This window comes from Scophthalmus maximus, chromosome 2 (assembly GCF_022379125.1).
Source record: "Scophthalmus maximus strain ysfricsl-2021 chromosome 2, ASM2237912v1, whole genome shotgun sequence".
Lineage (NCBI taxonomy): Eukaryota > Metazoa > Chordata > Actinopteri > Pleuronectiformes > Scophthalmidae > Scophthalmus > Scophthalmus maximus.
In genome coordinates this window covers 14,160,365-14,185,359 of record NC_061516.1, presented here as the reverse complement: position 1 = coordinate 14,185,359, position 24,995 = coordinate 14,160,365, and the positions used below count along the sequence as shown (strand labels likewise).

Here is a 24,995-nt window from a genome sequence, read left to right as displayed (position 1 = left end):
AGAGGCTACCACAGTTTAAGACCCAGCCATTCCCCAATTTTCTTGTATGTGAGGCCCCCCGATCATTGAACCAGCCGATGCCCCTGGACTCCTTCACCCTGCACATCACATGAGCAGGGATAAAAACAACACAGAGTCTGAGAGGGTACATGTAGTGAGGCAGGTTTTTATAATGGGGAGGCGTGGATGAAAGAATGATGAGAATGATAGGAGCAGTTACTGGGGGAGCGATGATGGTGGTGGGGAGGGGAAGAGTAGGCAGTCATCATTATCATAACTGGACCTCCATGTCAAAGTAGGAGTGGCAGTGGGAGGAGGGAGAGTTAAGTCCCATCTGGTGCCCAAAATCTGCCCAAAATTTTTGCTGACAGTCTGCTGCACAGCCAGCACAGCCCTTGTGATGATGAGGAAGAGGGGCACAATGGTGCTGAGGGAACAGCCCCACCTACATGAATACATTATGCACTGCTGTGCCAATCAGAGGAGGAGGTGTCTCACTAAAGGGCTAACACACTCTTTAGCTGTGACATTTCCATGTGGTCTTTTTATTCATTTTGTCGGCAAAGAATAGAATTGTGTGATCACATTTCTATCTTTCGATCTACAAACCCCAGGCCCCCTCCTCTGCCCCCTCCTCTATGAAGAGACATGGATCTGGCTGTAATCCTGCCTCCAATGGTGTAAGCACAAAATTAATTCTCTCTAATCCAAGAGGAGTTAATCCTTATGCCTATGGCAAGATGGCTGGTGGAAAAGACGCAGGCCCGGGCTGATGGCTGACTGCTGGATGTTATATGGTCCCAAAGAGCACCCCTCCTCTCCCCCCAGTGTCCTCCGCCCGCCTCCCTCAGGCCTGAGCCGTGGACCAAAGCCGCTTAATTCTCATTAGCACTGATAATGGAGGTTCCCGGCATAAATGAGCTTTTGTCATAGGTTTGAGAAGCAGCCCTAGTGCCCTTTTTTTGAATCCGCTTCCCTCCCATCTCCCTTACTCCTTTACCCTCACTTAGATTTACAAATGAATACATTAAATACAGATTTCTTTACATTTTGGGTTTCTGTTCACGTATACTTACGGTCCTCGCGGGTTTGGATATACAAGACGTTGCTGCGGACCCCATCGCCAGCTTGCGTGTAGGCCAGCACCTGGACACTGTAGTTGGTGAACTTCTCCAATCCTCGCAGCTCCACCTGTTCACGAGTAGTGGTGATATTCTGCATCTCTCCCCATTCTGAGGGAGAGCGGGAAGAGAACATTCATTTGAGGGAACACTAGTGACTGTGGAGAGGAGACACAGAGCAACTCTTGCATTGATGGAAATGTTTTGAATGAAATGTGATGACTGCCTGGATTACAAGGCAGCAGTTGTATGTAGAAAGGATGTTAAAGCACTTGGGATTTGTGTGCAGTGTCCCACATTTTTATGGGTTACCAAAGAAGTTAGTTAAAATTAAGGAAGATTGATCGAAGATTTCCGGAAGGTCATTTCACACAAAACATGTTTGTAAATGCAAATTAGTTGATTAGGAACTTCACAGGAACACAAACACACTCAACCACAGTACTGTGATCTCAGTGACCATCAACAACGGCGGAGTTAACAATCTATTACACAAAGGAACAAGGGCAAACTTGGGACAAATTCAAAGACACGAGGGAACAGGAAGTGCTTTATGGGAAAGGTGCGGACGCACATTAACACTTTCTGACTCACAACACTGACACATAGGCTGGTGGGTGGGTGGGAGGGAGGGTGGGGGAAGTTAAGAATGAGATAGGTGATAATTACTCTGCATTGGCCACTGGGCCTGGCCCCCACAGCACCCACCTCCATCAGGGAAGAGGGACCAAAACACAACCCGGTAGCCTTTCAGCACACCGTGCAGCGTCAGCCGTGGAGGCTCTGCCCATGTGATCACCGCCTCGTCCGACGTCACCGAGATGGCTCGCACATTCTGCGGAGGCTCGCTGGGCACTGGGGAGAGAGCAGGGTGGCGAGTGTTAGTGCTGTGATTTAAATATGACTTTTGTTAAGGTTGTTTTTAATGATTTATACTTGTCAAAAAACCATTGGTTACTGCTGTCGCTAAGAAGACCTGACTGATTTAGCATGGCGGATGAAGCACTGATAATTAATGACTACTCAACACCACAACCCACAGGCAATCTCTGCTGAAATAAATCAGTCAAATGAGCTCAAATTAGCTCTCAATGGCTCCTTGTTCACTGCTCGCTTTTAGAGCACTGGAGGGAGAGGGAGGGGAGGTGGGGGGTGTCGGTGGAAGAGAGGAAGAGCTCTGAGAGAGAGCAACATGAATAGCAAAACAGCCACACCTCACGGGGTTAAAATGCAGATGAGGCGGAGGATGAAATCTGAAGGAAGAGAATGTTCATCTTTGAGGTAATTGCATAATTGCAGTTGAGCGGGCAGCTCCAGATTAGCTATCTGGACAGTTGCATGTACCATCACTGTTACTGTGATCACGGTGTCCATCATTGCCGTCATGCTGACACCGAGGTTCCAAAGAAATGAGACAGAGGGAAGACGAGGAGGGAAACAACTTGAGGAAAAGGAAGATAAAGAAAAGGACAGGAGGAGAAAACGGAAACAGAGTGGGCAGACGTTTACAGAGTAATGGGGGTCCTTGTTCCTCTCTCGCTCTCTACCAGCCTAATGAGGGCGCTAATTAAAGTGAAAAGAATAATGGGGGATGTGCTGAAAATTAATTTCTACCATTTTGTTTGAGCATGTGCGTCTCTGTATATATGTTGGCTGTTTAACTTATGTCTTCCACCCTGTTTCTGCACTCGACTCTATTTGGTATTATTTCATTTTTGACAAATCTAAATGATAGACTATGCTGCATTTACATGTCACCTCCTGCCCACCCTCCGCCACCCTCTCCTACACTGCGTCTAGCGGTCTACTCTACATTTTCATCCTCTAGCGTTCTACGTTTCTTACCATCTTCCAGCGTGGTAGCGTTGATCTCAGTACTGGATGGGCCGGTCCCAGCTCTGTTGAAGGCTTGGACCACTACCCCATACTGGGCATACTTCTTTAGGTTGTCCAAGGTGTACACTTCACTGTCCCCTGTAGCTTTCATCTCCACGATGCTGTACTGGCCATTGCTGCCTGGACCGTTCTCTCTGTAACCGATCTGGTAGCCTCGGATCACCCCATTCTGCAGCTCCTTCTTGGGAGCCTGAAAGAAATGTTGCGATGGTTAATACAACACATCAAATTCAAGATAAAATAAGATATCCTTTATTGATCCCCATGGGGGTTATTACAGCAGTCCACTATGAGATAGAATGAGTTCAAATAGACTAAAATAGAACTATATAAACTACATGATTGGACACAAAACACAAATTTAAAGGAGAGTAGTGCAATACAGTCTCAAAGTGACAGAGCGATATCATAAATAGGCAGTGTATCCAATAATGTGATTATGAAATTATACTTGCAATCATTTGCATGAATATATGAAACCCTATCAAGGCTCATTCATGCTCAACATTAAACACATATACGCAGACAGACGGAGCCTCCTGTTTGCACTCTGCGTTAATTTTGTTGGATTTTTATCAGAAATGCCCGCTGTATAATAACATCCATTGCAATTAAGAAACAACAGTGGTGAGTTTACCCTCCATGTAACCCGTATGCTCTGGGATGTCATCGGTTGGAGGATTACATCCATTGGCGGCCCGTCAGGCGCTGTTGATGGAAGATGCCAGATGCAAGTGTCATTGTTAATAAACATTGCCCCGTTCCATTCTGAGAAAAAGTGAGACGGACATAACAAGAGAGAATCATAATCACTTACGCGCTTCTTCAGTACTGATTGTGAGCTCTTTGCTCGGAAGGCTGCGGCCAATCTTGTTGTAGGAGTACATGCGGATGCTGTAAACGCAGGCTGGGTGCAACTCCACAATGTTGGCTTGGTTGTTGGTGGGTGAGATGTTCCTGGTCGTGTACATGTGATCCCAGGAGTCTGTAAAATGTGAAAAGATTTATAAGGCATGTATCTGAAAAAATAAAAATCTGGCATGCAATTTTAAATGCAGGATACTAACCTGACTTGTTCTTGTACTCAATGTCATAGCTGGTGATGATGCTGTTTCCATCAAACCTTTGGATCCAGCGCAGGTTCATGCTCCTGTCCTTCACTTCCCTCACTTCCAGCTCGGGGGGATCTGGTGGCTCTGTGTGCGTCGGAGAAAAAGACGAGGGGAGAGCATTTCATCACCAGACCTGACTAGACTGTTCATGTAACTTAAGCTTTAGTAAATTGAAGTTTGGACGTGTATAGCATGTGGTATTGATACCTTGCACAGTGAGTTGTATGAGCCCTCGACCCTCTCCATAGGAGTTGATGGCATGACAGGAGAAGAAAACGGAATCTCCCCGCTCGGCTGGATTCAGCTGCGGCCGAAACAAACAGAAATTGAGAAGTTGCGGTGGCAACTCACAACACTAACATCATCTCACATTTGACTGTAAGAAAGTGAATGTCGAATGAGTTTCATTAAGTGTCAGGCTTTGCTATTGCTTCAAATTCAGAGCTGAGAAACAGCCTTGTGTGGCCTCTTTTACACTTTATTTCAACAATGGAGAGATTTTACAGGAAGTTTCAACTGTTTGTGTGGCTATATCACTTAGTCAATGAGTACCTGGGCATTTTTTACGCTAAATCCATTACTTTGGTCAATAATCACGGCATCAAGCGCTACTCCGTTTTTGAGTTCACGGTCGCGGTTTGAATCTGACCTTCAGGGTGGAGATGACCTCGTCCCCCTTCTTGTTGATTGTGATGGAGTAACGTGGGTTCCTCTCTGCGTCGATGACGGTGTCCCCCCGCTCCCAGCGGATGATGATGGGCTGCTCGCCCCGCGCCGTGCAGTTCAGCTCCTTGGTCTGGCCCTTTCTTGCCATGGTGGTGTTGGGGTGGCTGGTGATCATGGCAGGAACTGAGCAGAATCATGGACACGTGTCACTCTGATGAATTACATCATGTGAAGTAATGAGACGAGGGAACAGAGATGTGGTATTCGGAAACCAGGGATATATTACAGACATATAGACATCTATATTTCTGCCCGTTTTCATTTCACGCTTCAAGCCCCACTGGCCCCTCTTTAGACTACCTCCTCCCTGTCTGCCCTGTCCTCTTCTCTTCTTCCCATACTCCTCTTCTCTTCTCCCGCTCATTTCCTCAGACACAGATTATTGATTGAAGGGGTGCCTGTGGTTTTGTTTTCATCACTAATTCATTAGCCCTTTTCCCCACCAAACACACAGGAGCACGCAGACAGGCAGCCAGAACACACCAATCAATATCGCAGATAGCCATAGTAAAGGATGTGCAGGACAGGCCAGGCTAGCCTGGGGCAAAAGTGCATCTGAGAGGAGCTGATCCCCCGCCTTGGAAAAAAAGAAGCTAAGACTTATCTGTCTATATACTATACAAGTCAGGGGATGTGGTTATGAAAGGAAGTGTGTTTAAGCCAAAGAGAGAATGATTGACACTTACTCTTGACAGTGAGGATCATGCTCTTACTGATGTCTGAGCCCACTCCATTGGAGGCCTGACAGAGGTAGTACCCCCGGTCATCCTCGAGAACATGTCGGATGAGCAGAGAGCCGTTTGACATGATCTGGATACGGCCAGTTAGAGGGACTGGGTGGTACTGCTGAGGGTTTCCCACACCTGCGCCACACAACACAAAGCAAATGTCCCTGTATTAATGTTTTTCCTTGTTCATGTTATCTTGTTATTGTGATGCTGCAGGGATGATGAGTTGATTTTACCTTTGGCATGTTTCCACATGACTTTTGGTGGTGGATAACCTTCCACAGAGCAGTTGAGAACTCCGGCTTTGCCATAGATACAGTCCTGGTTGTTGGGCTGCACCACGAAACGCGGTGGCACTGAGAAACAAAAACGACTCACTGAACTTAGACGAAGGAACAAAAATAGAAGCTCACAGGAGAAAAAAAAGGTACAAAATGGAAGTGTTCCTTAAATAACAAGTACAATTCTAAGCTCCCTCTGCACATTAGCTATCACATTTAATTTGACCTAATTCATCATCAGTGTGCATTTGTGCCCTCGCTCGGTCCCTCACCAGTAACAATCAACTGTCTTTCCCAGCTGACGGTGGCGGCGGCATTGCTGGCGATGCAGGTGTAGTTTCCATTGTGCTTCAGTGTCACCTTGGAGATTTGTAGGGAGCTCATGAACTCTTTGGTCTCTATTCCAACGCCAGAGGCGGAGCCTGGCACGATGAGCTGGCCATCTTTGTGCCAGGTGATGCGTATGGGCATGTCCCCAGATGACACCACACAGGCGATGTACATGAGCTTCCCCACTGAGGTAGAGGGGATATCAAAGGGCTGGATCAGTGGTGGCACTGGGGGAGAGAGAAAGAGGGCAGAGAGTCAGTGGAACACAGGAAGCCATAGATGTGGAAGAGTGGCAGTGTGGCCATCTGGAGCAATGCTGAGAGGGAGAGACAGAGAGAGAAGGTCATTGGCCAGTGGGACCCTCTTCTCCTCTCCCCCCTTCAGCCCCCCCATCTCCTGTACCCATAATAGCTGCTCTGGTTAGAGTCCAATTGGCAGGAGGAAGTCATTCCGTTGCCATGGTAATGAAGGCTGGGGTGGGGGTACTACAGCTGAGACATCTGGGGGATTTAATCTAGGGCTTCATTATTATTCATCTAATTAAATCAGAGACACACTCACACACAGGCACATGCACACTCCCTTAAACACCTCTGCAGCTGCCCTGCTACATTCATGACCCAACTCACAGAACAAACTAAATACAGGCACAGCGTGAAACGTAAATCTGTCAATAACATCTACCTCTGTCACATGGAATTAATGTAAGGCAGCACTGGACAACTCTGGTGTCTCCATTTTGCAGTGACTGGATACTCTGATATACAGATTTTTTTAGTTTGTTGCACCAACCAGTCTATTAGGCACAGAAACCAATGATTACCTTCTTGCTACTTTTTTAAGAGACATTTTGCATTTTGGTAATTCACAAAAAATGCCCATCAAACAGGAACACTTGTTTGGGGAAATTGGGTGGAAGCCACAGTCCACCCTAAGCAGATGGCAGGGCCACTCTTGCAGCCTCATGATTTTGTCGAGATGGGTATATACTTTTATTAAAAACATGTTGCAGCTCATACTCATTCATGTGTATCCGTTCTTTTATTACCTTTGACAGTTACGTGGACAGTCTGGTTGATTGACACCTGGGGCTGGATCAGAACGCTACATAAGTAGGTGCCCTCGTCCGCGCCCTTCTGCACGTCCGTCAACCTCAGGGTACCATTCTCAAACACCACTTGACGGTGATTATCGGGCAGCTGCATGCCGTCCTTCAGCCACTTGATGGAGTAATACGGGTAGCCAATCACGCGGCACGTTATGTAGGTGTTCCTGCCCGCCACTGCGGTGATGTCCCGCATGGGTCTGATTCGAGGTGGACCTGGAGACACAGGGAAGAGAGGGGGGGTGTTGGGGGATGGAGGGAGGAGCCAGAGAGAGAGAGACACACAGAGGTCGGAGAGAGGGGCAGATGAGGTGAGGAAGGTCATGGCAGAGTAAGGGAGCAGCCACGGAGACGGGAGGTGAGGTTGAGGGATAGAGTGATTGGGGCAAGTTGACAGGTGGAGAGGGAGGTTAGTTATGCTCCCTTTACTCAAATCCGATTGAGGATATTTGTTGATTGTAGCCTAATCAGATATTCTGTCTACAAGTGATTGATTTATTTTTCTTTTAAAAAAATTACAGATATTTAGATAGATAGATAGATTTGTAAAATCCATGTGATCTATGCTTCTCACTAGCCCCTAGTGTGTTTGTATAGAGTCAGGTGTAGAGTGCATTTATATTGAAAAGCAGACAGGCACCTCTTACGTTTATGCGCGCTTGGTACTCGGCGCTACCGGCCGAGTTGCGTGCGACGCAACGATACACTCCGCCGTCCCGAATGAGCGGGCTGCTGACGTTCACGTGTGACACCGTCAGGCCGTCCGACAGGGTGTACTGGCTGGTCTTGTAGGTGGAGTCTCGCACCACGGGCTCGTCGTCCAGCGTCCAGGTGATCGAGGGGGGTGGGGCTCCCTTGGCCGCACACATGAGGGAGAAAGGCTCGCCGGGGTTCACCACCCGCTCGCTGAAGGAAGACACGATACGAGGAGTACCATCTGCGAGGAGAGAGAGGTCGATAAAGAGAGAAAGAGATAATATTGAGAAGGGCATAAAGACAGCGGCAAGAGTTCTTTTTACAGGAAAGAAAAATGTTCAATACTGTGGTTTCAATTCTGTTTATGACACCGTCTCGGCTTCATTTGTGATTTGTTTTGTGGCAAATGGTGTCACATTTATGCATCTATCTCTCTATTCGCAGTGGCAAACAATTTATGCTCCAGTATTCAGATAAAACAATGGAACAGTAGAACAGTAACAGTAACAGTAGGAGCTTCCATAGTTTCGCTGTTGCGATCGCTGTTCGCTAAAATGCCGTCATTGAATGCCTGAACCTCCTTGACAATCTCTGTCCACATACCCTCTAGCAGAATAATGGAAAAGTCCTGAGCAGTGAGGCCCTTTCGGGAGGCGAAGCACTGGTAGGCCCCGGAGTGGAACTTCTGTGCCGCAGTGATCTGCAGGGTGTCGTTGTGTTGTCCCTGGATGGAGATGTGCTGGTCAGGGACGATGGGCTCAGTGTTCCTGTACCAGGAGATGGCGTATTCTGGAGAGCCCTCCACAGTGCAGGTGAAGAACAGTGTGCTGCTGATGCCTGTCTTCAGGTTCTTAGGCGATAAGGTCACGCGTAGTGGATCTGAGGGAGGGAAGGAGGTCAGAAAACATATGCCAAAAAAAACGCAACCCTGAAATATTTTCTCATTTCTTTCGGTCTTTCTCTGATTGGCCTTTTGTCATGAATGTAAAAGTTATTGCATTTTCTGGTAACACTGTGTTCATTAGTTGTTACTGGTACTTGTTCTATATGTACTATATATATAAATAAATAAATATATTTATATACATTGGATATCATTAATGTACAAAACTAAATTATTTATTAATTACATTTATAGACAGAATGTAAATCCTTTATTATAATAATAATTATTAACAAAAAAGATTATTATCATTTTCAATTATGATATATTGTAAAATAATCATCTGCGTGACTCTAAAATCATTAAGCTGGATTTTTTTTTAAAGAACACGTTCATACACACAGTGGACTTCTATGTTCATAGAGATATGGGGAGAAAGAGAGAGAGTACAATCAGCAGTGGTGACTCAATCAGTTTGACACACTCATTAAAAAAGCAGCTGGAGATATCTCTTCACATCTCTGTCCACTTCGTGTGTGTGTGTGTGTGTGTATGTGTGTGTGTGTGAGAGAGAGAGAGAGAGAGAGAGAGAGAGAGAGAGAGAGAGAGAGAGAGAGAGAGAGTATGTACATGTGTGTGTGTGCAAATGTCAGTGAGCAATAAGGCAGCTGGTGGTGTATGCTGGGGGGCAATGCTGTGCCTCCCCCCTCACCCTGTCAGAGTCACAGAGTGTGCTGCCATGATGTGCCCACTGGCAAAGCCTACCGCCGCTCTATTCTCTCGCTCTGTCTCGCCTCCCTCCGCTCTTTGTTTCTTTGTATACATAACACAATGTACATTTGTCTCCGCCACACTTATTGTCCTGTTATAACATTGTAGATAATGTCATTCCAGCACTGTCTGGTTGTCGGATCGCCCCCTCCGTGACCCCTCGTCTTTATCTCCGTCTTCCTCACCCTCTGTCTGTCTGACGGTGAATGGTGCTGGCAGCTGTGTTATGGAGTCAGTCTCAGTGAATTACTGCCCCTGTCTCTGTGTTTGAGAGTTGATATGACGGGGCATCATACAGCTCACACACGTTGGTTACAGACACACCGTAGGTGTGACTTATACGTGTGCCTCAAACCAAAAAGAAAGGCATTTGTGAATGTGTCTGTCCGCCAGGGTGATTCACTGAGATGCCAGTGTGGGAGTCTGTCAGTGTGTTTGCGAGTGTGTGTGTGTGTGTGTGTGTGTGTGCTCTCACACACCTATAACGTGAAGCTGTCCAGACACCTCCTTTGAGCCAAAACTGTTGGTGACCTCGCAGGCATAGCTGCCGCTGTCCTCCTGCCTCAGGTCACTGATGGTCAGCCCTGTCAAACGCCGTGTCCAGCGGGCATCTGAGGGCAACGGGCGGCCATCTTTTAACCAGCGCACGGTGGGACTGGGGTAACCTCCCGCTGTGCAGGGAAGCTCGATGCTCTGGCCTGCATACACCTCCCCTGCTTGGAAGCTGTCCAGGATGGTGGGTGAGGACTCGTTGGGGTCTAGAGGGCCAGATAGGAATATCTTTGGTCAAGACAAAGAAAACCATGAGAGCCAGCGTGAGGGAATTGACATGAGCAGCCTGCTCACCCATCACGGAGAGCCTGGCTCCGTTGCTTTGCCGCGTCTCGCCACTGTACTTGTGTTTGGTGATGCACCGGTACGTTGAGAGGCCGTCCTCCTTCTGAACATCAGAGATGTAAAGAGCTCCAAAGGAGGTGAGCGAGAACCTGTTACCTGAGGAAGACACATTCAGAGAAGACAACCCGTTAATTCAGCAAAAGAAAAAAAAGAAAAGAAAAACATACATTAAACTGATCATTCTGGTACAAAGCATTTGTGCTCATTGCAAAACCATATTGTGCTTCGAGCAAACAGCAGCCTGAACAGTTGGCGCTACCTGCCCGATAATGCTGCTTCCCAAAACTTGGCACTCTGTCAAGGTCCCGAGGACACACAGCGGTCACTGACGCCGCCAGAGCAGAGAAAAGATTTATTGTCCTTTTAAGCACAATGTAAAACGCTTATGCGCCACACTGCCATCACCAAACTATCTAAATGTTAGTTTTCTCTCACACACACTTTTTCAAGCATGGCAAAAAAAAAAAGGAAGAAAAAAACCTGGCAGATCAAGTGTGCCACTGTGTGATGGGCACCTGCATGCTCTCTGTCAGAGCATTGGTTTTGTGTTTCACATTTCATGCTGCTCAGAGAACCTTGGTTATGTGGTAGCAACCTCAAATGTTCACGCTGCGCCCGGAAAAACTGAAATAGAGGGAAGAGGGATGTTTGTCTGCAATGAGCACTGGTCTACACTTGGTATTCTCTGTACAACTGTTAATATTGCATATTTTGCCTTGCACGCATATTTTGCCTTCTGTTTTCTATTTGCTTTTTTCTATCTCCTTGAATTCACTGGAATTTGTTTGTCCATTCAATAGCTGCAGCCCTTTTTAATAATTTAGAAATACTTTCTTCTTTAGAATAAAATGTTAGCTTAGGGTTTTAATCACCCGGTCTCATTCAGGATCCAAGCTACAAGCTGTATTCGTTGCAAACACCTGTGTTTATCTTCATCAATATTTTACCTACAAGCTCTGTGTTTGTCGGGGTCTTGCGGAGGGTCGAGTGGGTAAACTGAAGGTAGCAGTTATGGACGGTGCATGTGTTTGCATGGAATATACTGTGTGACCCAAGAGGAGGCATAGGCTGCAATTTCACAGCAGCCTTTGTTTGCCCCCCAGAATGAAGCCTTACAGGATAATGAGCACTTTAAGACCGCTACTCCCACAACACCGTCGACTCGCCTGTCACAACACTCTGACATGGGCAGAGAGAGAGAGCGAGGGAGAGAGAGTGAGAGAGAGTCAGCTGGATCTGTCAAAGCCACACTTTCCGTCTTCAGCAGGGGGCTGAATTCATCGCATTCTCAGCCTCTGAAACAATACAGATTACACAATATCACATTATCTCCCTCACTATCAGTCCAGCTTAACTCGGTGGAATCAGTCCATCGTTAGTCGACTCTCTTCATCTCTTTTCCGTCGTCTGTCTCCCCCTCTTCCTCTCTTCCTCTCTTTCTCTCTCTTTGCTCTCAGTCTCTAAGCAAAGTGGCAGACAGAGTAAAATATTAATTACTAAATCACTGTGCTCCCTCGGCTTATATTCATGCTGACTTGACTAGATAACGAGAAACGGAGCCAATGTGCATCACACCCACACCCACACACACACACACACACACACACCCACACCCACACACACACACACACACACACACTCAGAGCTCCAGCAAAACACGCAGACATGCATGCAGGCGCTTTGAATTGCAAAATGGTGTAGCAGTGTTACATAATTTTTTTTAGACCCAGCCATCTTCATATGATTAGAAAAATATATTTTTTTACAGTAACGTGTAATTCGTCTCTAAGTTTAAGAACTCAATATTTACCTAAAAAACAAATTGAAAAAAAAACAGTTTGGAGGTAAGAAACAAACGGCGCAGAGAAAGGCCCTTGTCATCGCACCCATGGTGGAAAAGAGCAGTTTTTTGCTGGTGTCCTAATGTGCGTTTTAATAGTGATCTTTTAATGGCCACTTAATGCATCAAATCAAAGGGTCCATCAGATTAAAAAAATGGAATCCTCCACAAAAACTCTGACGGAACTGAATACGGCTTTTATCAACTAAAAATGGTTCTTTCACCCAGAAAGCAGCTCTTTGAATGAAGCTGCATCGCCTAGAGGATGCCGACATTGTTGGAGTATGTATGAGTTTGGTCAGAGTCTCAGTGAGACGCATTCATGGAAAAAATTGGGCAAAATTGTTTGTGGTTCCCGGCTGCAGATGCATGGGTCCCGAGGGGAACTATTTTAATCTCTATTTGTCAGTGCTGGGTCAGGACTGTAATGTGTATTTGTGACAGGACAAATGGTAAATGGTATGTGAAACTGAAGCTATTATAGTTATTCTCAAACATTTCAAACACACAATTAGAACAATTAAAAAAATACTGATCTTTTGGTTTTAAATGCAAAGCTATTGTTATTCAAAAGGCCATTATGAAAAGCTGTGGTATATTACGTGCACGTCCACAGGAGTGCCTGCACAATAGCAGACATTCATATGGAGCAGATTCAAATCCACAGACCAGCTGAAGGAAGAAATGTCACCTGTGAGCAAGGCACTTAAAATCCATTTGCCCCAGTGGTGTAATACTGGGCAGCTTCCCTGTGACTGTGTGTTTGTGTTTGTGTTTGTGCGTGTGTGTGTGTGTGTGTGTGTGTGTGTGTGTGTGTGTGTGTGCTCCAATGCTATATAACGTGGAAAAAGAGGCATCGCTCAATCTAACCGTGCTTTATGTCCTTAGCAAACCCTCACTTGTGTAATAGAGGTTTTCATTCATTTTATTTTTCTAATCCAACAAAACGCCTGCGGCCTCACAACAGACCAGACCTACTGCTATGACAAATTTCAAAGAGGAGGAACGAGAAGGGGAAATAATGGAAGTGTAAATGTGTGAGAGAGAATAGGAAAAAATAAGCTTGACAGAGTCTATAAATAGGATATATACCGTAGCCTGTGTGTGTGTGAGTAGCAGCCTCATTTTCTCACATGCAAATGAAGGCGTCGGCGCAAAGATAACGAGGCCCATATTTCCACCTCCTCAGTGGGGCCATTATTTATTGATGTTCTGCATCTTTCTCCCTCCCTCCCACTCTCACGCTTTTCTTCCTCCTCTCCCTGTTGCTAGGGCCTCCTCGCTGCCATCCTGTTACCAATTCGGCGTACTTTCAGCAATTATTAAAGTGCGGCGTGTTTACAATCATCAAGGATGAAAACAATGAAACCCTCAGCGTGTCGCGTGACTGCAAAAAAACAACAACAACATCAACATCATGGCGAATAGGTGGTAGAAGTGAAATTCATGGAGAGAGAGAAAAAAAGAGAATTGGTATGAAACTGCTAAAATTAGCTTTTCAGATGCTGCAAGCAGATTTTGTATATATCAAAAACTTTTTAAAAACACATGGCCTTTTTATTTTCCTACTTCCTACTGTCAGAAGGTGTGTCTGTCAGAAGTTTAGTCCAGTTCTGTCAGAATAAGGATAATACGTTTTTAAAGCTTCAGAACTGGGACGTGTGCTTGATGTAAACATGCACTCGTACAATCATCATACACTCAGACAGTAGTTAGAATACAAGTAAAATGTCTGACTGAGCCCATGTGAGAATACAGCTGCAAAATCTCTGGAAATTTCACAGTGAGTGGGCATGTTAAAATGTGAGTGGGAGAAAAAAACCCACAGAATGTTTCGGAAATGTTCCTGTTGGTGTGAACGCGTCTGACTCAGACAATCTCCTGTTGCGTTTGTTTGTCATATGTGAAAGGCAAACAATGTCCAGACCGACATTTTTTCAGACATTCGGAAAGAAAAATTTGGCCTACGTGCTTAAGAGGGACACTTTTCCACACGAGCAAACCTTTTTCCTCTCTGAACAAAAGTTATCTTGTGATGCCAACCTGTCCAAAATTCCGCATCTCCTGTATAAGAAGCAAAATCTGACTGAATGAACACGCAGCACTCATGTCTCTGAGTCAAAACACGTCTGCTCCTATGGGAGCTCCCGGTATGGACCGCGTATATAATCAGTTCAGAAAAGGCTAATGAATATCGAACTCACATCCCTGTTTTTCCTTCTGGCAGATCACTGCAACCTGATCCCCGGTGTCTTTATCTTACCCAACACTGCTGATGGTCAAAGTCAGTGGTTCATTGCCTTGAAGGGGTTTCCCAGTTCAATTGTTACTGTATTTTCACTCATCAGATAACGCAAGGAGAAAATGCATCAATGCAACTGAGGGTCAGAGGTTTCACTCCTACACAAACACTAAAGTGATGGATGCCAACAGCACAACCTGTTTATCCATTAAGAACACGTGGTCTGACTTCATAAGACTTTTTTTCAATGGTTATCTTTATGCTTCCAGGTCAAAATGATAATGGGATGGTGTTAATTGTCCATGTCAGAGGCAACCCTATACTGACGTGCGCTGAAATGTCCCTAATGTGATTTATTACATTAGTGGTGTGTTCCATTCTAGCTCCACTATTAATTGTTCATAAAATGCAGTTACTCTGAAACGTACATTGTTTTGAACAATGATTTCTTTTCCTTAGAAATAGAGTGAAAATTCTGTGGAAATGAACTTGAATGATAGAAAAATACATATTTTACCAACGGTTTTCATGAGTGCAGCAGTGATTTGATGTAAAATTGATGGAGAGGCATTTTGCTCCACGAGATCATCTGAGTCTCGCTGCGCATCGGCAGAGTTTGGTTAGAGGCTCCCGATATTCCCAAGACATTGATAAAACACAAATCAACACAAGTGGCACGTCGTTGTTACTTGGCAAATGAGTTGATCATGATCCTCTGATAGACTGAATGTATGTCGTTGAAACAACGGGTGATATTCTGAGAGTTTGACGTGAGAGAAACTGCATTCTGTATGTCAGCCCTATACCCCTGCTCTCAGCGGCAAGTTGCAGAGAAGAATTTGAAAGAAGGTGGGAAGAGTGAGAGGAGGAGGAGGAGGAGCGGATCAAAGACTCTGTGACTGTCACAGAAAGAAGAAGAAAGAAAGGGGGAAAAAAACACTGTGAATTCCGGAGATATTCTCTATGGTGCTGGAATATGCTTGGTGCTCACAAATGCAGACATGCCAGGCGCACACGCTGTTACGATACACACACACACACACACACACACACACACAAATCAAAAAACACCTACCAGGCTTAAAATAGGACAAGAAAAATGTCCCTGCCGGTACAAAAAAGAATAAACTATGCGATAAAATTAGCACCGTGGACTCAGCAGCAGAGGAATGTGTTAAAGCGGAGGATCAGCAGCATTGGACTGACTGACTTGGTTCAGAGTGGAGAGAGGATGGAGAGAGCAGAGGAAAAGACAGCAAAAGGGAGTAAAGCAAAGGGGAAAGATGGAGGGTGAACTGTGAACTGTGGAGGAGATAACAGTCCATGTCTGTGTTCTCCCCTCCTTTCAAACCTTTATGCAAAAAAAAAAGGGGGTGTTGCATCTGTATTCAAAGCGAGAGCCCACTCAACCCTCCCTTTGCTCTCTCCTCTCTTTCTGCTGTGTACATTAAAGGCCCAAGTAGAAGCAGGTGTCAGCCAATTAAATATATACACTTTCCTGGCTTTTATTCTGCTGCACCCTTACTTAACATCTATGAATAGCGCCCCCTTAACTCCCTTCAATTCACATTCAAAGCAGGTTTTATTGGCACAACTGATGTGTAACAAGTACAACCGCATCTCTCCGCTGCAAAACGATACTTTGTTAACTCAACCAAACAGTGCAGACAGAGCACGGTGAACGCAACGACGCTAGTTAAGACTGAAACTACATGAGCAATAATATCGACATTCAATTCTCTCTTTTTCCTTCTGGCTTCTTCGCTGTGGCTTGTTCATTTTATGGAAAGGGGGGTGGTGGGGTGGCAGGATGTTGAAGAAGCTGCAGCTCTGTCATGTTTTCATTAAAAAGCCACGCTTCACTGTCTAATCCCAACTGCTGTCCTCTCTCCAAACCAATTCTGACTGCTTACCTCATCTTTCAATCACATTCTCCATCTCCGTGACCCTTCCCGCTGTGTTCTGTTTGGTACACAGACTCACCTTGGGCAAAGAGGATGTTAGAAAGTTTGGGAGGACAGAGGTGAGGAGCAGCATTAGGTGAAGGTTGAGGAGGCCGGAAATGAGGGAGGAGACAGAGTGGACAGAGAGAGAGAGAGAGAGAGAGAGAGAGAGAGAGTCCAGTTTCCACAGCGATGGGACCGCGTCTCTTCTGCTCCACTGACTGCGCTGTCCCAATTTGCCCAGTGTGACTTTTAAACAGTAAACACTGGGGGAGGGGATGATGTGGGGAGGGGGGGCAGCCCATCGAGAGGCTGAGCGGGGACGGACATAAAACCGATCGTATGCAAAAGATGTAGTTTGCGTAGATATAACTCAACGCAACACTGCCGAGACGCCATGTTCCCCCCCATAAAGCCGTCCTCACCAGACAGGCCGACGGTGCTGCATAAAGCTAAATGGACCATCGCCGGTAGAGACAGCGCCGAGAAGATTAGGCATCAGTAGAAGCATCAGAGGAAACGAGGGATGGAGGGGAAAGAGAGGGTGGGTGTGTAGGGGAGAAATGGGGAGAGATGTAGAAATAGGGCTCCATTATTCATGACGTGTGTTTCATGTGCTTGGTGACATCTGGGACAGCAGTGATAATGAGAGTCCCGGGAGAGGGAAACCACATACACACACACACGCACGCACACACGCGCACACGCATCTCAATGCACCACACCATGCAGAAGTGTGCCGCCATGGTCCAAAAAGCTCCCCTCTGGTGGATATCCCATTAACTCATATTTAACTGTTAACTGCAAGTGCACTAAGGCTTAAACACCCAAGTAACTCGGTTCTTTCAAAAAATGTCACTCAGTAAAAGTAAACATCCAGCGGCGAAAAGCTCTGGCCCCTCCACCTTGTTTTGACTTAGCTGCAGATAAGAGACACGAGTTGGATATATGGTGTGTGTCCGCCATCATATGTGTGTGTGTGTGAGTGTGTGTCTGTGATGCAGTGTACTCCAGCTTAGCCCATAGCCCGGGGCAGTGAGCTGCATTAGTGGCACTGAGTGAGCTGCCTGGTCCCTCCCTATTAGAGTGCTGGTGGCAGAGGAGTGTCACTGGCCAGCAGCGAGAGAGAGAGAGAGAGAGAGAGAGAGAGAGAGAGAGAGAGAGATTAACTCCTGCATCACACAAACACGTTCATTTAGCGTGTTTACCAGAAAGGACTGTCGAAATCCCCACATGCCGAATGACTATAAATACACTTGGTTCAAAGGATCAAATGACACTTTCTCACATTAATCATAGCTGAAAAACAGGAATCAACATCATCGTGGTCGTCAATTGTGACATCAGAAGTCACGAATGTCAGGAAAAAAACGGTCTGTGTTACACGTCAGGGGTCGAGAACACCGGCAGCCACCTCTCCACAATAACACTCGGTGAGTGAAGGTCAGTGGTTGAGGAAGAAATCAAATAATTTACTGTACTTCACTAAAAATATTCTATTCCACAATGTAAAAGGTCAAGGTCAGCCACTTACAAAACTTTTTCTCTTTTTTCTCCACTGCTGACGGAGCTACGGCACAATCCTAGTGACCAGCACATTTACCCCTCAGGTAACTTGCAGAGCTTACAGTCATCAGAATGATTGTTGGAAATACACTAACAATCTAACTAGGAAACCCCTTCAAGGCAAGGAACCACTGCCTTTTGCCATCGGCAGTGTTAGCTGAGATGAAGACAAACAAGATGTTTTCATTCACCTCCAAACAGGTGGATTATTTCCCTCAGAACACCGAACGACTTTCTGTGTAGACTTCGTTACATGTTCTCCTCGTGTCTGCAGCGGTTTGCTCCCACAGTCCAAAGATATGCAGGTGAGATGACCTGGACACTCTAAACTGGCGGTACAGGTTAATGGTGAAATGCTGAATCAGTTAGTCCATCAACACCAAATATTGCTATTTTGATTCTTGATTAAATGCTTGAGTTCTTTCCCTAAGAAAAATCCCCTTGTTGTGACTCCTCATATGTGAATATTGAGTCCAATCTTTGGGTTTTTTCAAGTAGTAGCAAGCAGAAGATGTCACCATGACATTTTCTCTCATTGATCTGACCATAAAGAAAAATGTATATTTTTTTAATTGAAAATTAGTGGCTGATTGATTGATTGTATGTTTTGAGGATTGATTGATCCCCCAAACACACTTTTATAAAATAGACAACTTGTGCCGACTGTATAGTCTTAACAGACTTTTACTGTGGAGAGAAACAGAAGGAGAAAACAACTCACATGCTGAAACCTTCTTGAATTATTGACTTGCCTACACGTGGCATTTACTATGTACATACACAAACAACAGCCAAGTAGCATCACACTCTGTTCCTCTGATTCCCCCCCCCCCCCCCCCCGTCACATTGACCCCAAAGCAATGTTGTTTGATCTGTCCACCCATCGCAGTCAATCACGGCCTGCAATGTTGATCTGACCTTTATGTGTGTTTGGACAGCTAACGTTGAGGCCGATCCATAGGTCTCATTGAGAGGTCATGGGAACAAGGCACTTGGTCGGCCCACAGAGATCCCATTTGATCCACGATCATGTCTCCTCACGGTTTACTGACAGGCAGCCAGTAAATAAAAAACAGAAATTACACACATTATACATTTAGTCAGATTGATACTTTTAGGTAGGAACCTTTTAAATTGCTGGAAATCTGTAATAATCCCATGAAATCTGATGCAAGTTTGGAGAACAATAGTGGGACCACACTTTCAACAACAAAAAGTTAAGAATTAGGATTAGAGAGAGAATCTCTGCCCTTCATAATAAGGGACGAATGAAGATTGTAATCAGAAACAAACTTCATGCCAATGCTGCGAACTGTTGAGTAGAAATAAGCATTTCCTTAAATGCAATTTCTTAGTAGAGCCGTGCTGTAATCTCCTCACACTAATCCCTCTTTCTTCAGCCTAAACAAAAGAAGAGAAGGAAGAAAGAGAAAACGGGTAAAACCTCTTTACTCAAATCCTATTTCTTAGCCCAATCCAGACCACATAAACCGTCCAACTCTTCTCCTCTAAGCCCCGACACAAGCCGCCCTGCTCTCACTTTCATGATGCTTCGGGATGATGCAGATTAACACCTATTCTTTACAGAGCCAGTGAGGCAAAATCATTTAGTTTAGTGCTCATAAATATGAGTATAATAATTGAGGAAAATCAATAATAGTAGGATCAGTAAAGCTGTCTGGCCTGTTTTGACTGGTTAGTTGGTTGAACTTGTGGACATTGGTCATTTTTTTTTTTACAGTTTATACATGTTCATTGACACGTTTTGAAATTAAATAGGTAGGTAAAAGATTTATAAAATATGCTACATCAATAGATAGATAGATAGATTAATACTTTATTCATCCCAAGCTGGGAAATTCTGGTTTGGGACAGACATATCTTCATTGCCCCAAAATGATGATTTGCTAATTTATGATGAAAACCTGCTTTATTTGATAATAATGGAGTTTATATAGTCAAAAAGTTAAAACTACTTCCCAAAGGAAAAGAAAAGAAAAACTAAAACAAAGACTAAGTCCAATTTGCATTTAGTTTTCTCCATCTGACTTTGTAGTCACAGTATTGTAGTCTTTCAGCACACACCTCGATGAGTGGAACGCTATCACCACCAAAAGAAAGGATGACCAAAGCTGCAAAAAAAAACCAAAACAACCCAGTAATGATCTGTTAAGCCACAAGATTACAAACTTGTGAACCAAAAGCAGCTTCCTCTGTCTGTCTCTCGCTCTCATGTTGTCACACAGTCTGGCTGGAAGGATGAGACAGTGGCCAGCTTTCTGTCAGAGGGACGTGCTTGCAGGGGCTTTCCCATCTCTCCCTCTTTCGCTGATTGACACTGATACACTGATGCAGTGTTAACGTGCTCATACCGCGAGTGTGTGTGTGTCTGTGTGTGTGTGTCAGCGTTTGTGTGTGCTTGATGGAGACACAAAGAGGAAAAAAGGCAAGGGAGAATGGCGGCGGCAGCTACAGTGTGTGCACATTTCTGTGTTAAGTGCACGTGAGCAGGCGTGTGTAGTAGTGTGTAAATAGTCAATAATAGCCGACACTTGTCAGCCCTCTGCTCTGTGCACACAAAGCCCGTGGTTGGGCCATTGTTGAATTCTGCCTCCTCACGCCTTCCCCCTCCACCCCCCCTCAACTGGGCCTCTCAAGCAGAGATAATTATGCCTATTGTGCCCCTTGCACACGCACGCACGCGCACACACACACACACACACACACACACACACACACACACTTGTTTTCTCCTAATTAACACACCCACCCACGTGCCTACTCAACCTAACTGAGTAAAAGATGGCTGCCAGCTCCCCATCTGCTCCTGCCCTGCTCTCAGTCACTCTCAGCACACAGGGGCAAATGTGAGAGGAGCAAAAAAAAACAACAACCAGAGAAAGTGAAGGAAAAACAGACGTAGGTGAACAACCCGCAGAAGAACTTGACTTATGACTCATGTGGTTGCGTTGGAAATCTGATTTGAAAAGTTCGAAATGAATACATTTGTCGCGTTTCTGTTTTTTTTTAAATAGTTCTATTGTAGATTATTTTTGTAAGACGCTTGCACTGGTTTCACATGTTTGCATATGAAAGTATATAATAACCGCGTGATTAAGTCCCCCGTGGCCTGCTGTGTGCCACATGGGACAGAGGCAGGAGCAGGAAAGGTGAGGGAGGGATGGTGTGGAGGTTGGGGGGTCAAAGAGGCCCGACAGTCAATGGGGTTAGGTTCTATGAGCCCTGAGGACGCCACGTGCTCCCCGTCCTCATCTGTCACACCACGTCCTGCTGCACCCAGGCAGCCAAAGCACAACAACAGGACAGTCGTCGCCCAGCAGAGTCGAGCAGAGCGGCGCGGCGCGCAGCCTTAATGTGTCCCGAGTTAATGTTTAATGAGTGCTCCATATTCAGGCAGGTTCATGCAAAATCTGAAAATGGCTTTGTTGTGTTACTTGTAAGGGGGATGTGTGAGTGAATGTGTACGTGTGTGTGTGTGTGTGTGTGTGTGTGTGTGTGTAGAGGGCAGGCTGGTACATTTGCACTCTTCTAGAAGTCAGTGTGTGTGCATGTGTTAAACCTGTGTTTACAAGAGTCTGCGGCGTTCCAGACACAGTGCATCCATTAATGTATTCCTGCTCTGAGTGCACAAGCGCAGATTTACAAACAGACACTGTGTCCTTACACACTGCTGCTCTCCACGAGGCCTCTGTTGCCTTTGTCACCTCTCTCCTCACTGCACCTGTGTATGACACTCATTTTCCAACTACCGAGCAAGAAAATTGTCCATTCGCTTTGAATTTAAAACCGTTGCAGCTCCTTAGCTTTGCTTTTCGAATCTAGTTTCTGCTGCGTATTTACTGTGCCGTATGTAGCAAATTATGTTACAGAATGAAAAATAAAATTGATTCTGATGTTGATTATTCGACAGAAAATGAATAGACTAGACTTAGGAAAAAAATCCTGACTTCAGCTCTGAAATAAAAATGTTTTTACATTTTTGTAAATTTAATTGGACTCATTTTACTAAAACATTTTTTTAACCAAATTATGAACATAATATTCAACACAAACACCTTTAGTTGCAGCCCTATGATGTATGTATGGATTATGATATAGTAAAATACTCTGCTAAGCTTAAAGTGGAGAGAGATGGCGCTGCTCAATTCATCATCATTATCCAATTCGAGTCACTCTGCAAACTTATCAGATGAGATTAGCTGGTGCAACTTGCTTATCCCACAAAACTGTAATAGTCATTTTCCAGGTGGTCCCAATTAACCCCTGTGTGCGTGCGTATGGTTTGTCTATTATTGTGTCTCTGTTGAACCACCTGACTCCCAGCAGGGACCCCCAGGGGGCAGAGGATCGATCTGTAACATAGCCTGTAAGTGACCTTGCCACTCGGTGACCTCCAATGTTCGTTCTAAGGCCTGATAACTCAGCATCCACCCAGTGCTGGGCTAAACACAGGTTACATCCATCTTCCTTTCAGGGACTAAAGTGTTGTAATGAGCGAACAAAGGACAAAACACCTCTGCATCTTGTAGAGTTTCAGAGAGTGGGACAAGACGGAGTGTGATTGAATTGGAAAATAAGAGAAATGTATCATTTAGTGATGAGAAGGTGAAGTGTTAATGATTTCTAGTTGAGTTCTTTCTTTTTTTAATCTCAAACACTATAACTTTCCCCCGTTTGTTATTGCGCTTCAGCTCTGGATTGTAAGGGCCTGTGAATTGAATTACTGTGCAAATGCATAAAGACCAAACTGTGTGGCAGGTGTATTAGGTGGGACATGGTTGGGCATTTTTTCGTGGACCACCATGTGGCTGCAGCCATCTGCTGGTCCAGTCTCTATTCATCAGGGCCTCTCATTAGTTTTCTGCTGGTTAGACTGACGGCCGCGATCTGCGAGCTGAACCCTCTCTGTGTCCCACTGTGGTTTTAATGCCTGTCCACAAACCCACCATCTCTCTGTCTGCGCTCCAGCTCTCCTCCTTCAGATCACTGCTCAGACTAGCTGCTCGCCTCCATTGTCTCGTAAGGGTCACACGCGCGCGCGTGCACACACACACAGACACACACACACACACACACACACACACACACACACACACACACACACACACACACACACACACACACACACACACACACACTCACTAACAAAGCTAAACTATAGGGATGGTATAAGCAGGGAAGTGAGAGGGAAATAGGTCAGTCTGCCTGTACCCCTCCCCTCTTAAACCCCCCTCCCTGTCCTGGCTGGTCAGGAAAATGGGGCAGGAAAGGGGAGACACACACACACACACACACACACACACACGTCTCCAGATGGGGAACATGTGTGTTTGACAAAACGGAACCTGTCGGGGTTCAGAGGTCACAGCCGCGTTGTGTTATGTCACCAAGTCAACCTTCAGACCAGTATGTGATTGTGCTACTGATCAGACGCAGCACATAATGGTTCCTCTGTGCACAGGCACAGCTATGACGTGAAGATTAAGTGGACAATTTAGATTAGCCAACTTCTAATTCAAAGGAGATTGGGCAGTCTTGTCACATTCAGCCTCGGGTCAGCGGTGGCACAAAAGCTCCATCGAAGTTGGGGAATGTGAAAGGTATTATTTTATATTATCGATTGTTGTCAATTCAAATTAGAAAATCAAGACAGAAACAAAAAGTACTTGATATATTGAAACTAATGGAGATGGAAGCTCACAGAAACATCTCCAGCAGTTGTTTTCTGCAGCGATGAAGCCAGCCGATCACTTCCAAGTCCGAAACAAAACATGTGTTTTTGAAATTCAAACAGTTCAGTGATGGTTGAACGCTTTTGGCTCGATGTTTGCAGTGGATTTCAACAGACAATGTCCCACTTTATCAACACAACACCAGATAACATCCCAGGCAGAGTATGTGTTACCACGGAGACAGCAAATCTGGGAATCTGAACAAAATGAGTGCGTGTCTGTTCATTTGTTGTTTGATCAAATGGCAAAAAATGTCCAGGATTTTTTCCCTGCCCTCTGTCACTTGTGACCCTGAACGGGAGCAAGCAGGAAAATGATGCAGTCAATGCCTCCGATTCGTTTCCAACTGAAACTTCTCCAGCTGTGTGTCTGGAGCAAGGTGCAAGGAATAGTGACAGGCACGGCGGCCAACCACCCACTCACTTGCATGCGGAGAGCTTTCGGTCACAAAATCAATTTCAATTTTCACATCTTCATTAGTCGTGTCCAGACAGTCCTTTGCCGGACATAGAGGGAGGGATGGTGAGAAAAGAGAGACTCTGACCGGTGATGTTAGAGTAACTCAAAGAGACAATGCAGTGTTTCCCACTGGACTGTGTGTATAACCACATGCGTCTGCTGTGTATGGATGTTCATTGTTTGTGTCCATGTGCACGGCTAGATGTATTTTGTGCATTCGTGTGAGGGGGCAATCACAATATTCACATTATGAGTTGGTTTCGCAGATGTTATCTTTCAAAGAGAGGGTGTGTTGCCGATAGGGGACTGCACTGATTGGCTGTAAGGGTGATGAGGTCACCGTGTTGATTAGCGCAGAGGTCAGGGTTGAAGGGTGAACACAGTGTTTGTGTGTGCCGCTGTCGTAGGGGAAACAAATGCTGAGTTTGGTGCAGCAGCTCGTCGTGTTCAGCATCTGATCCTCACACTCACTGCTCATCATCTGACCTATATACCCCTAATTACACACGAGCAGCCTCATGTAGCATACGCAGCAACATCCCATACATAGAAACCATAAACACAAACACAGAGCAGACTGGCACATCCAAAGTATATCAGCTGTGTCTGTTTAGGAAATGTGGGAAGTCATTTTGTCACTAGGAAC

General features: G+C 45.3%; 1 protein-coding gene across 7 annotated transcripts in view; it reads right to left on the bottom strand.

The window, feature by feature from the left end:
• Positions 1 to 24,995, bottom strand: part of LOC118301401 (Down syndrome cell adhesion molecule-like protein 1 homolog) — a 48,848-nt gene that overhangs the window by 11,533 nt on the left and 12,320 nt on the right. For 4 of the 7 annotated variants that reach the window (XM_035626881.2, XM_035626883.2, XM_047337091.1 and 1 more), the window contains exons 4-19: positions 10,496 to 10,642; positions 10,129 to 10,407; positions 8,599 to 8,874; positions 7,940 to 8,236; positions 7,243 to 7,515; positions 6,137 to 6,421; positions 5,820 to 5,939; positions 5,542 to 5,718; positions 4,779 to 4,978; positions 4,337 to 4,433; positions 4,085 to 4,213; positions 3,835 to 4,002; positions 3,655 to 3,725; positions 2,967 to 3,207; positions 1,791 to 1,976; positions 1,077 to 1,232 (exon numbers count right to left, since the gene is read on the bottom strand). In XM_035626881.2, the coding sequence (XP_035482774.1) occupies positions 1,077 to 1,232; positions 1,791 to 1,976; positions 2,967 to 3,207; positions 3,655 to 3,725; positions 3,835 to 4,002; positions 4,085 to 4,213; positions 4,337 to 4,433; positions 4,779 to 4,978; positions 5,542 to 5,718; positions 5,820 to 5,939; positions 6,137 to 6,421; positions 7,243 to 7,515; positions 7,940 to 8,236; positions 8,599 to 8,874; positions 10,129 to 10,407; positions 10,496 to 10,642 (3,102 nt within the window). Of the gene's footprint in view, positions 1 to 1,076; positions 1,233 to 1,790; positions 1,977 to 2,966; positions 3,208 to 3,654; positions 3,726 to 3,834; positions 4,003 to 4,084; positions 4,214 to 4,336; positions 4,434 to 4,778; positions 4,979 to 5,541; positions 5,719 to 5,819; positions 5,940 to 6,136; positions 6,422 to 7,242; positions 7,516 to 7,939; positions 8,237 to 8,598; positions 8,875 to 10,128; positions 10,408 to 10,495; positions 10,643 to 24,995 lie in introns of those variants that run through there. The other 3 variants (XM_035626884.2, XM_035626885.2, XM_035626886.2) reach the window with 2 other exon arrangements.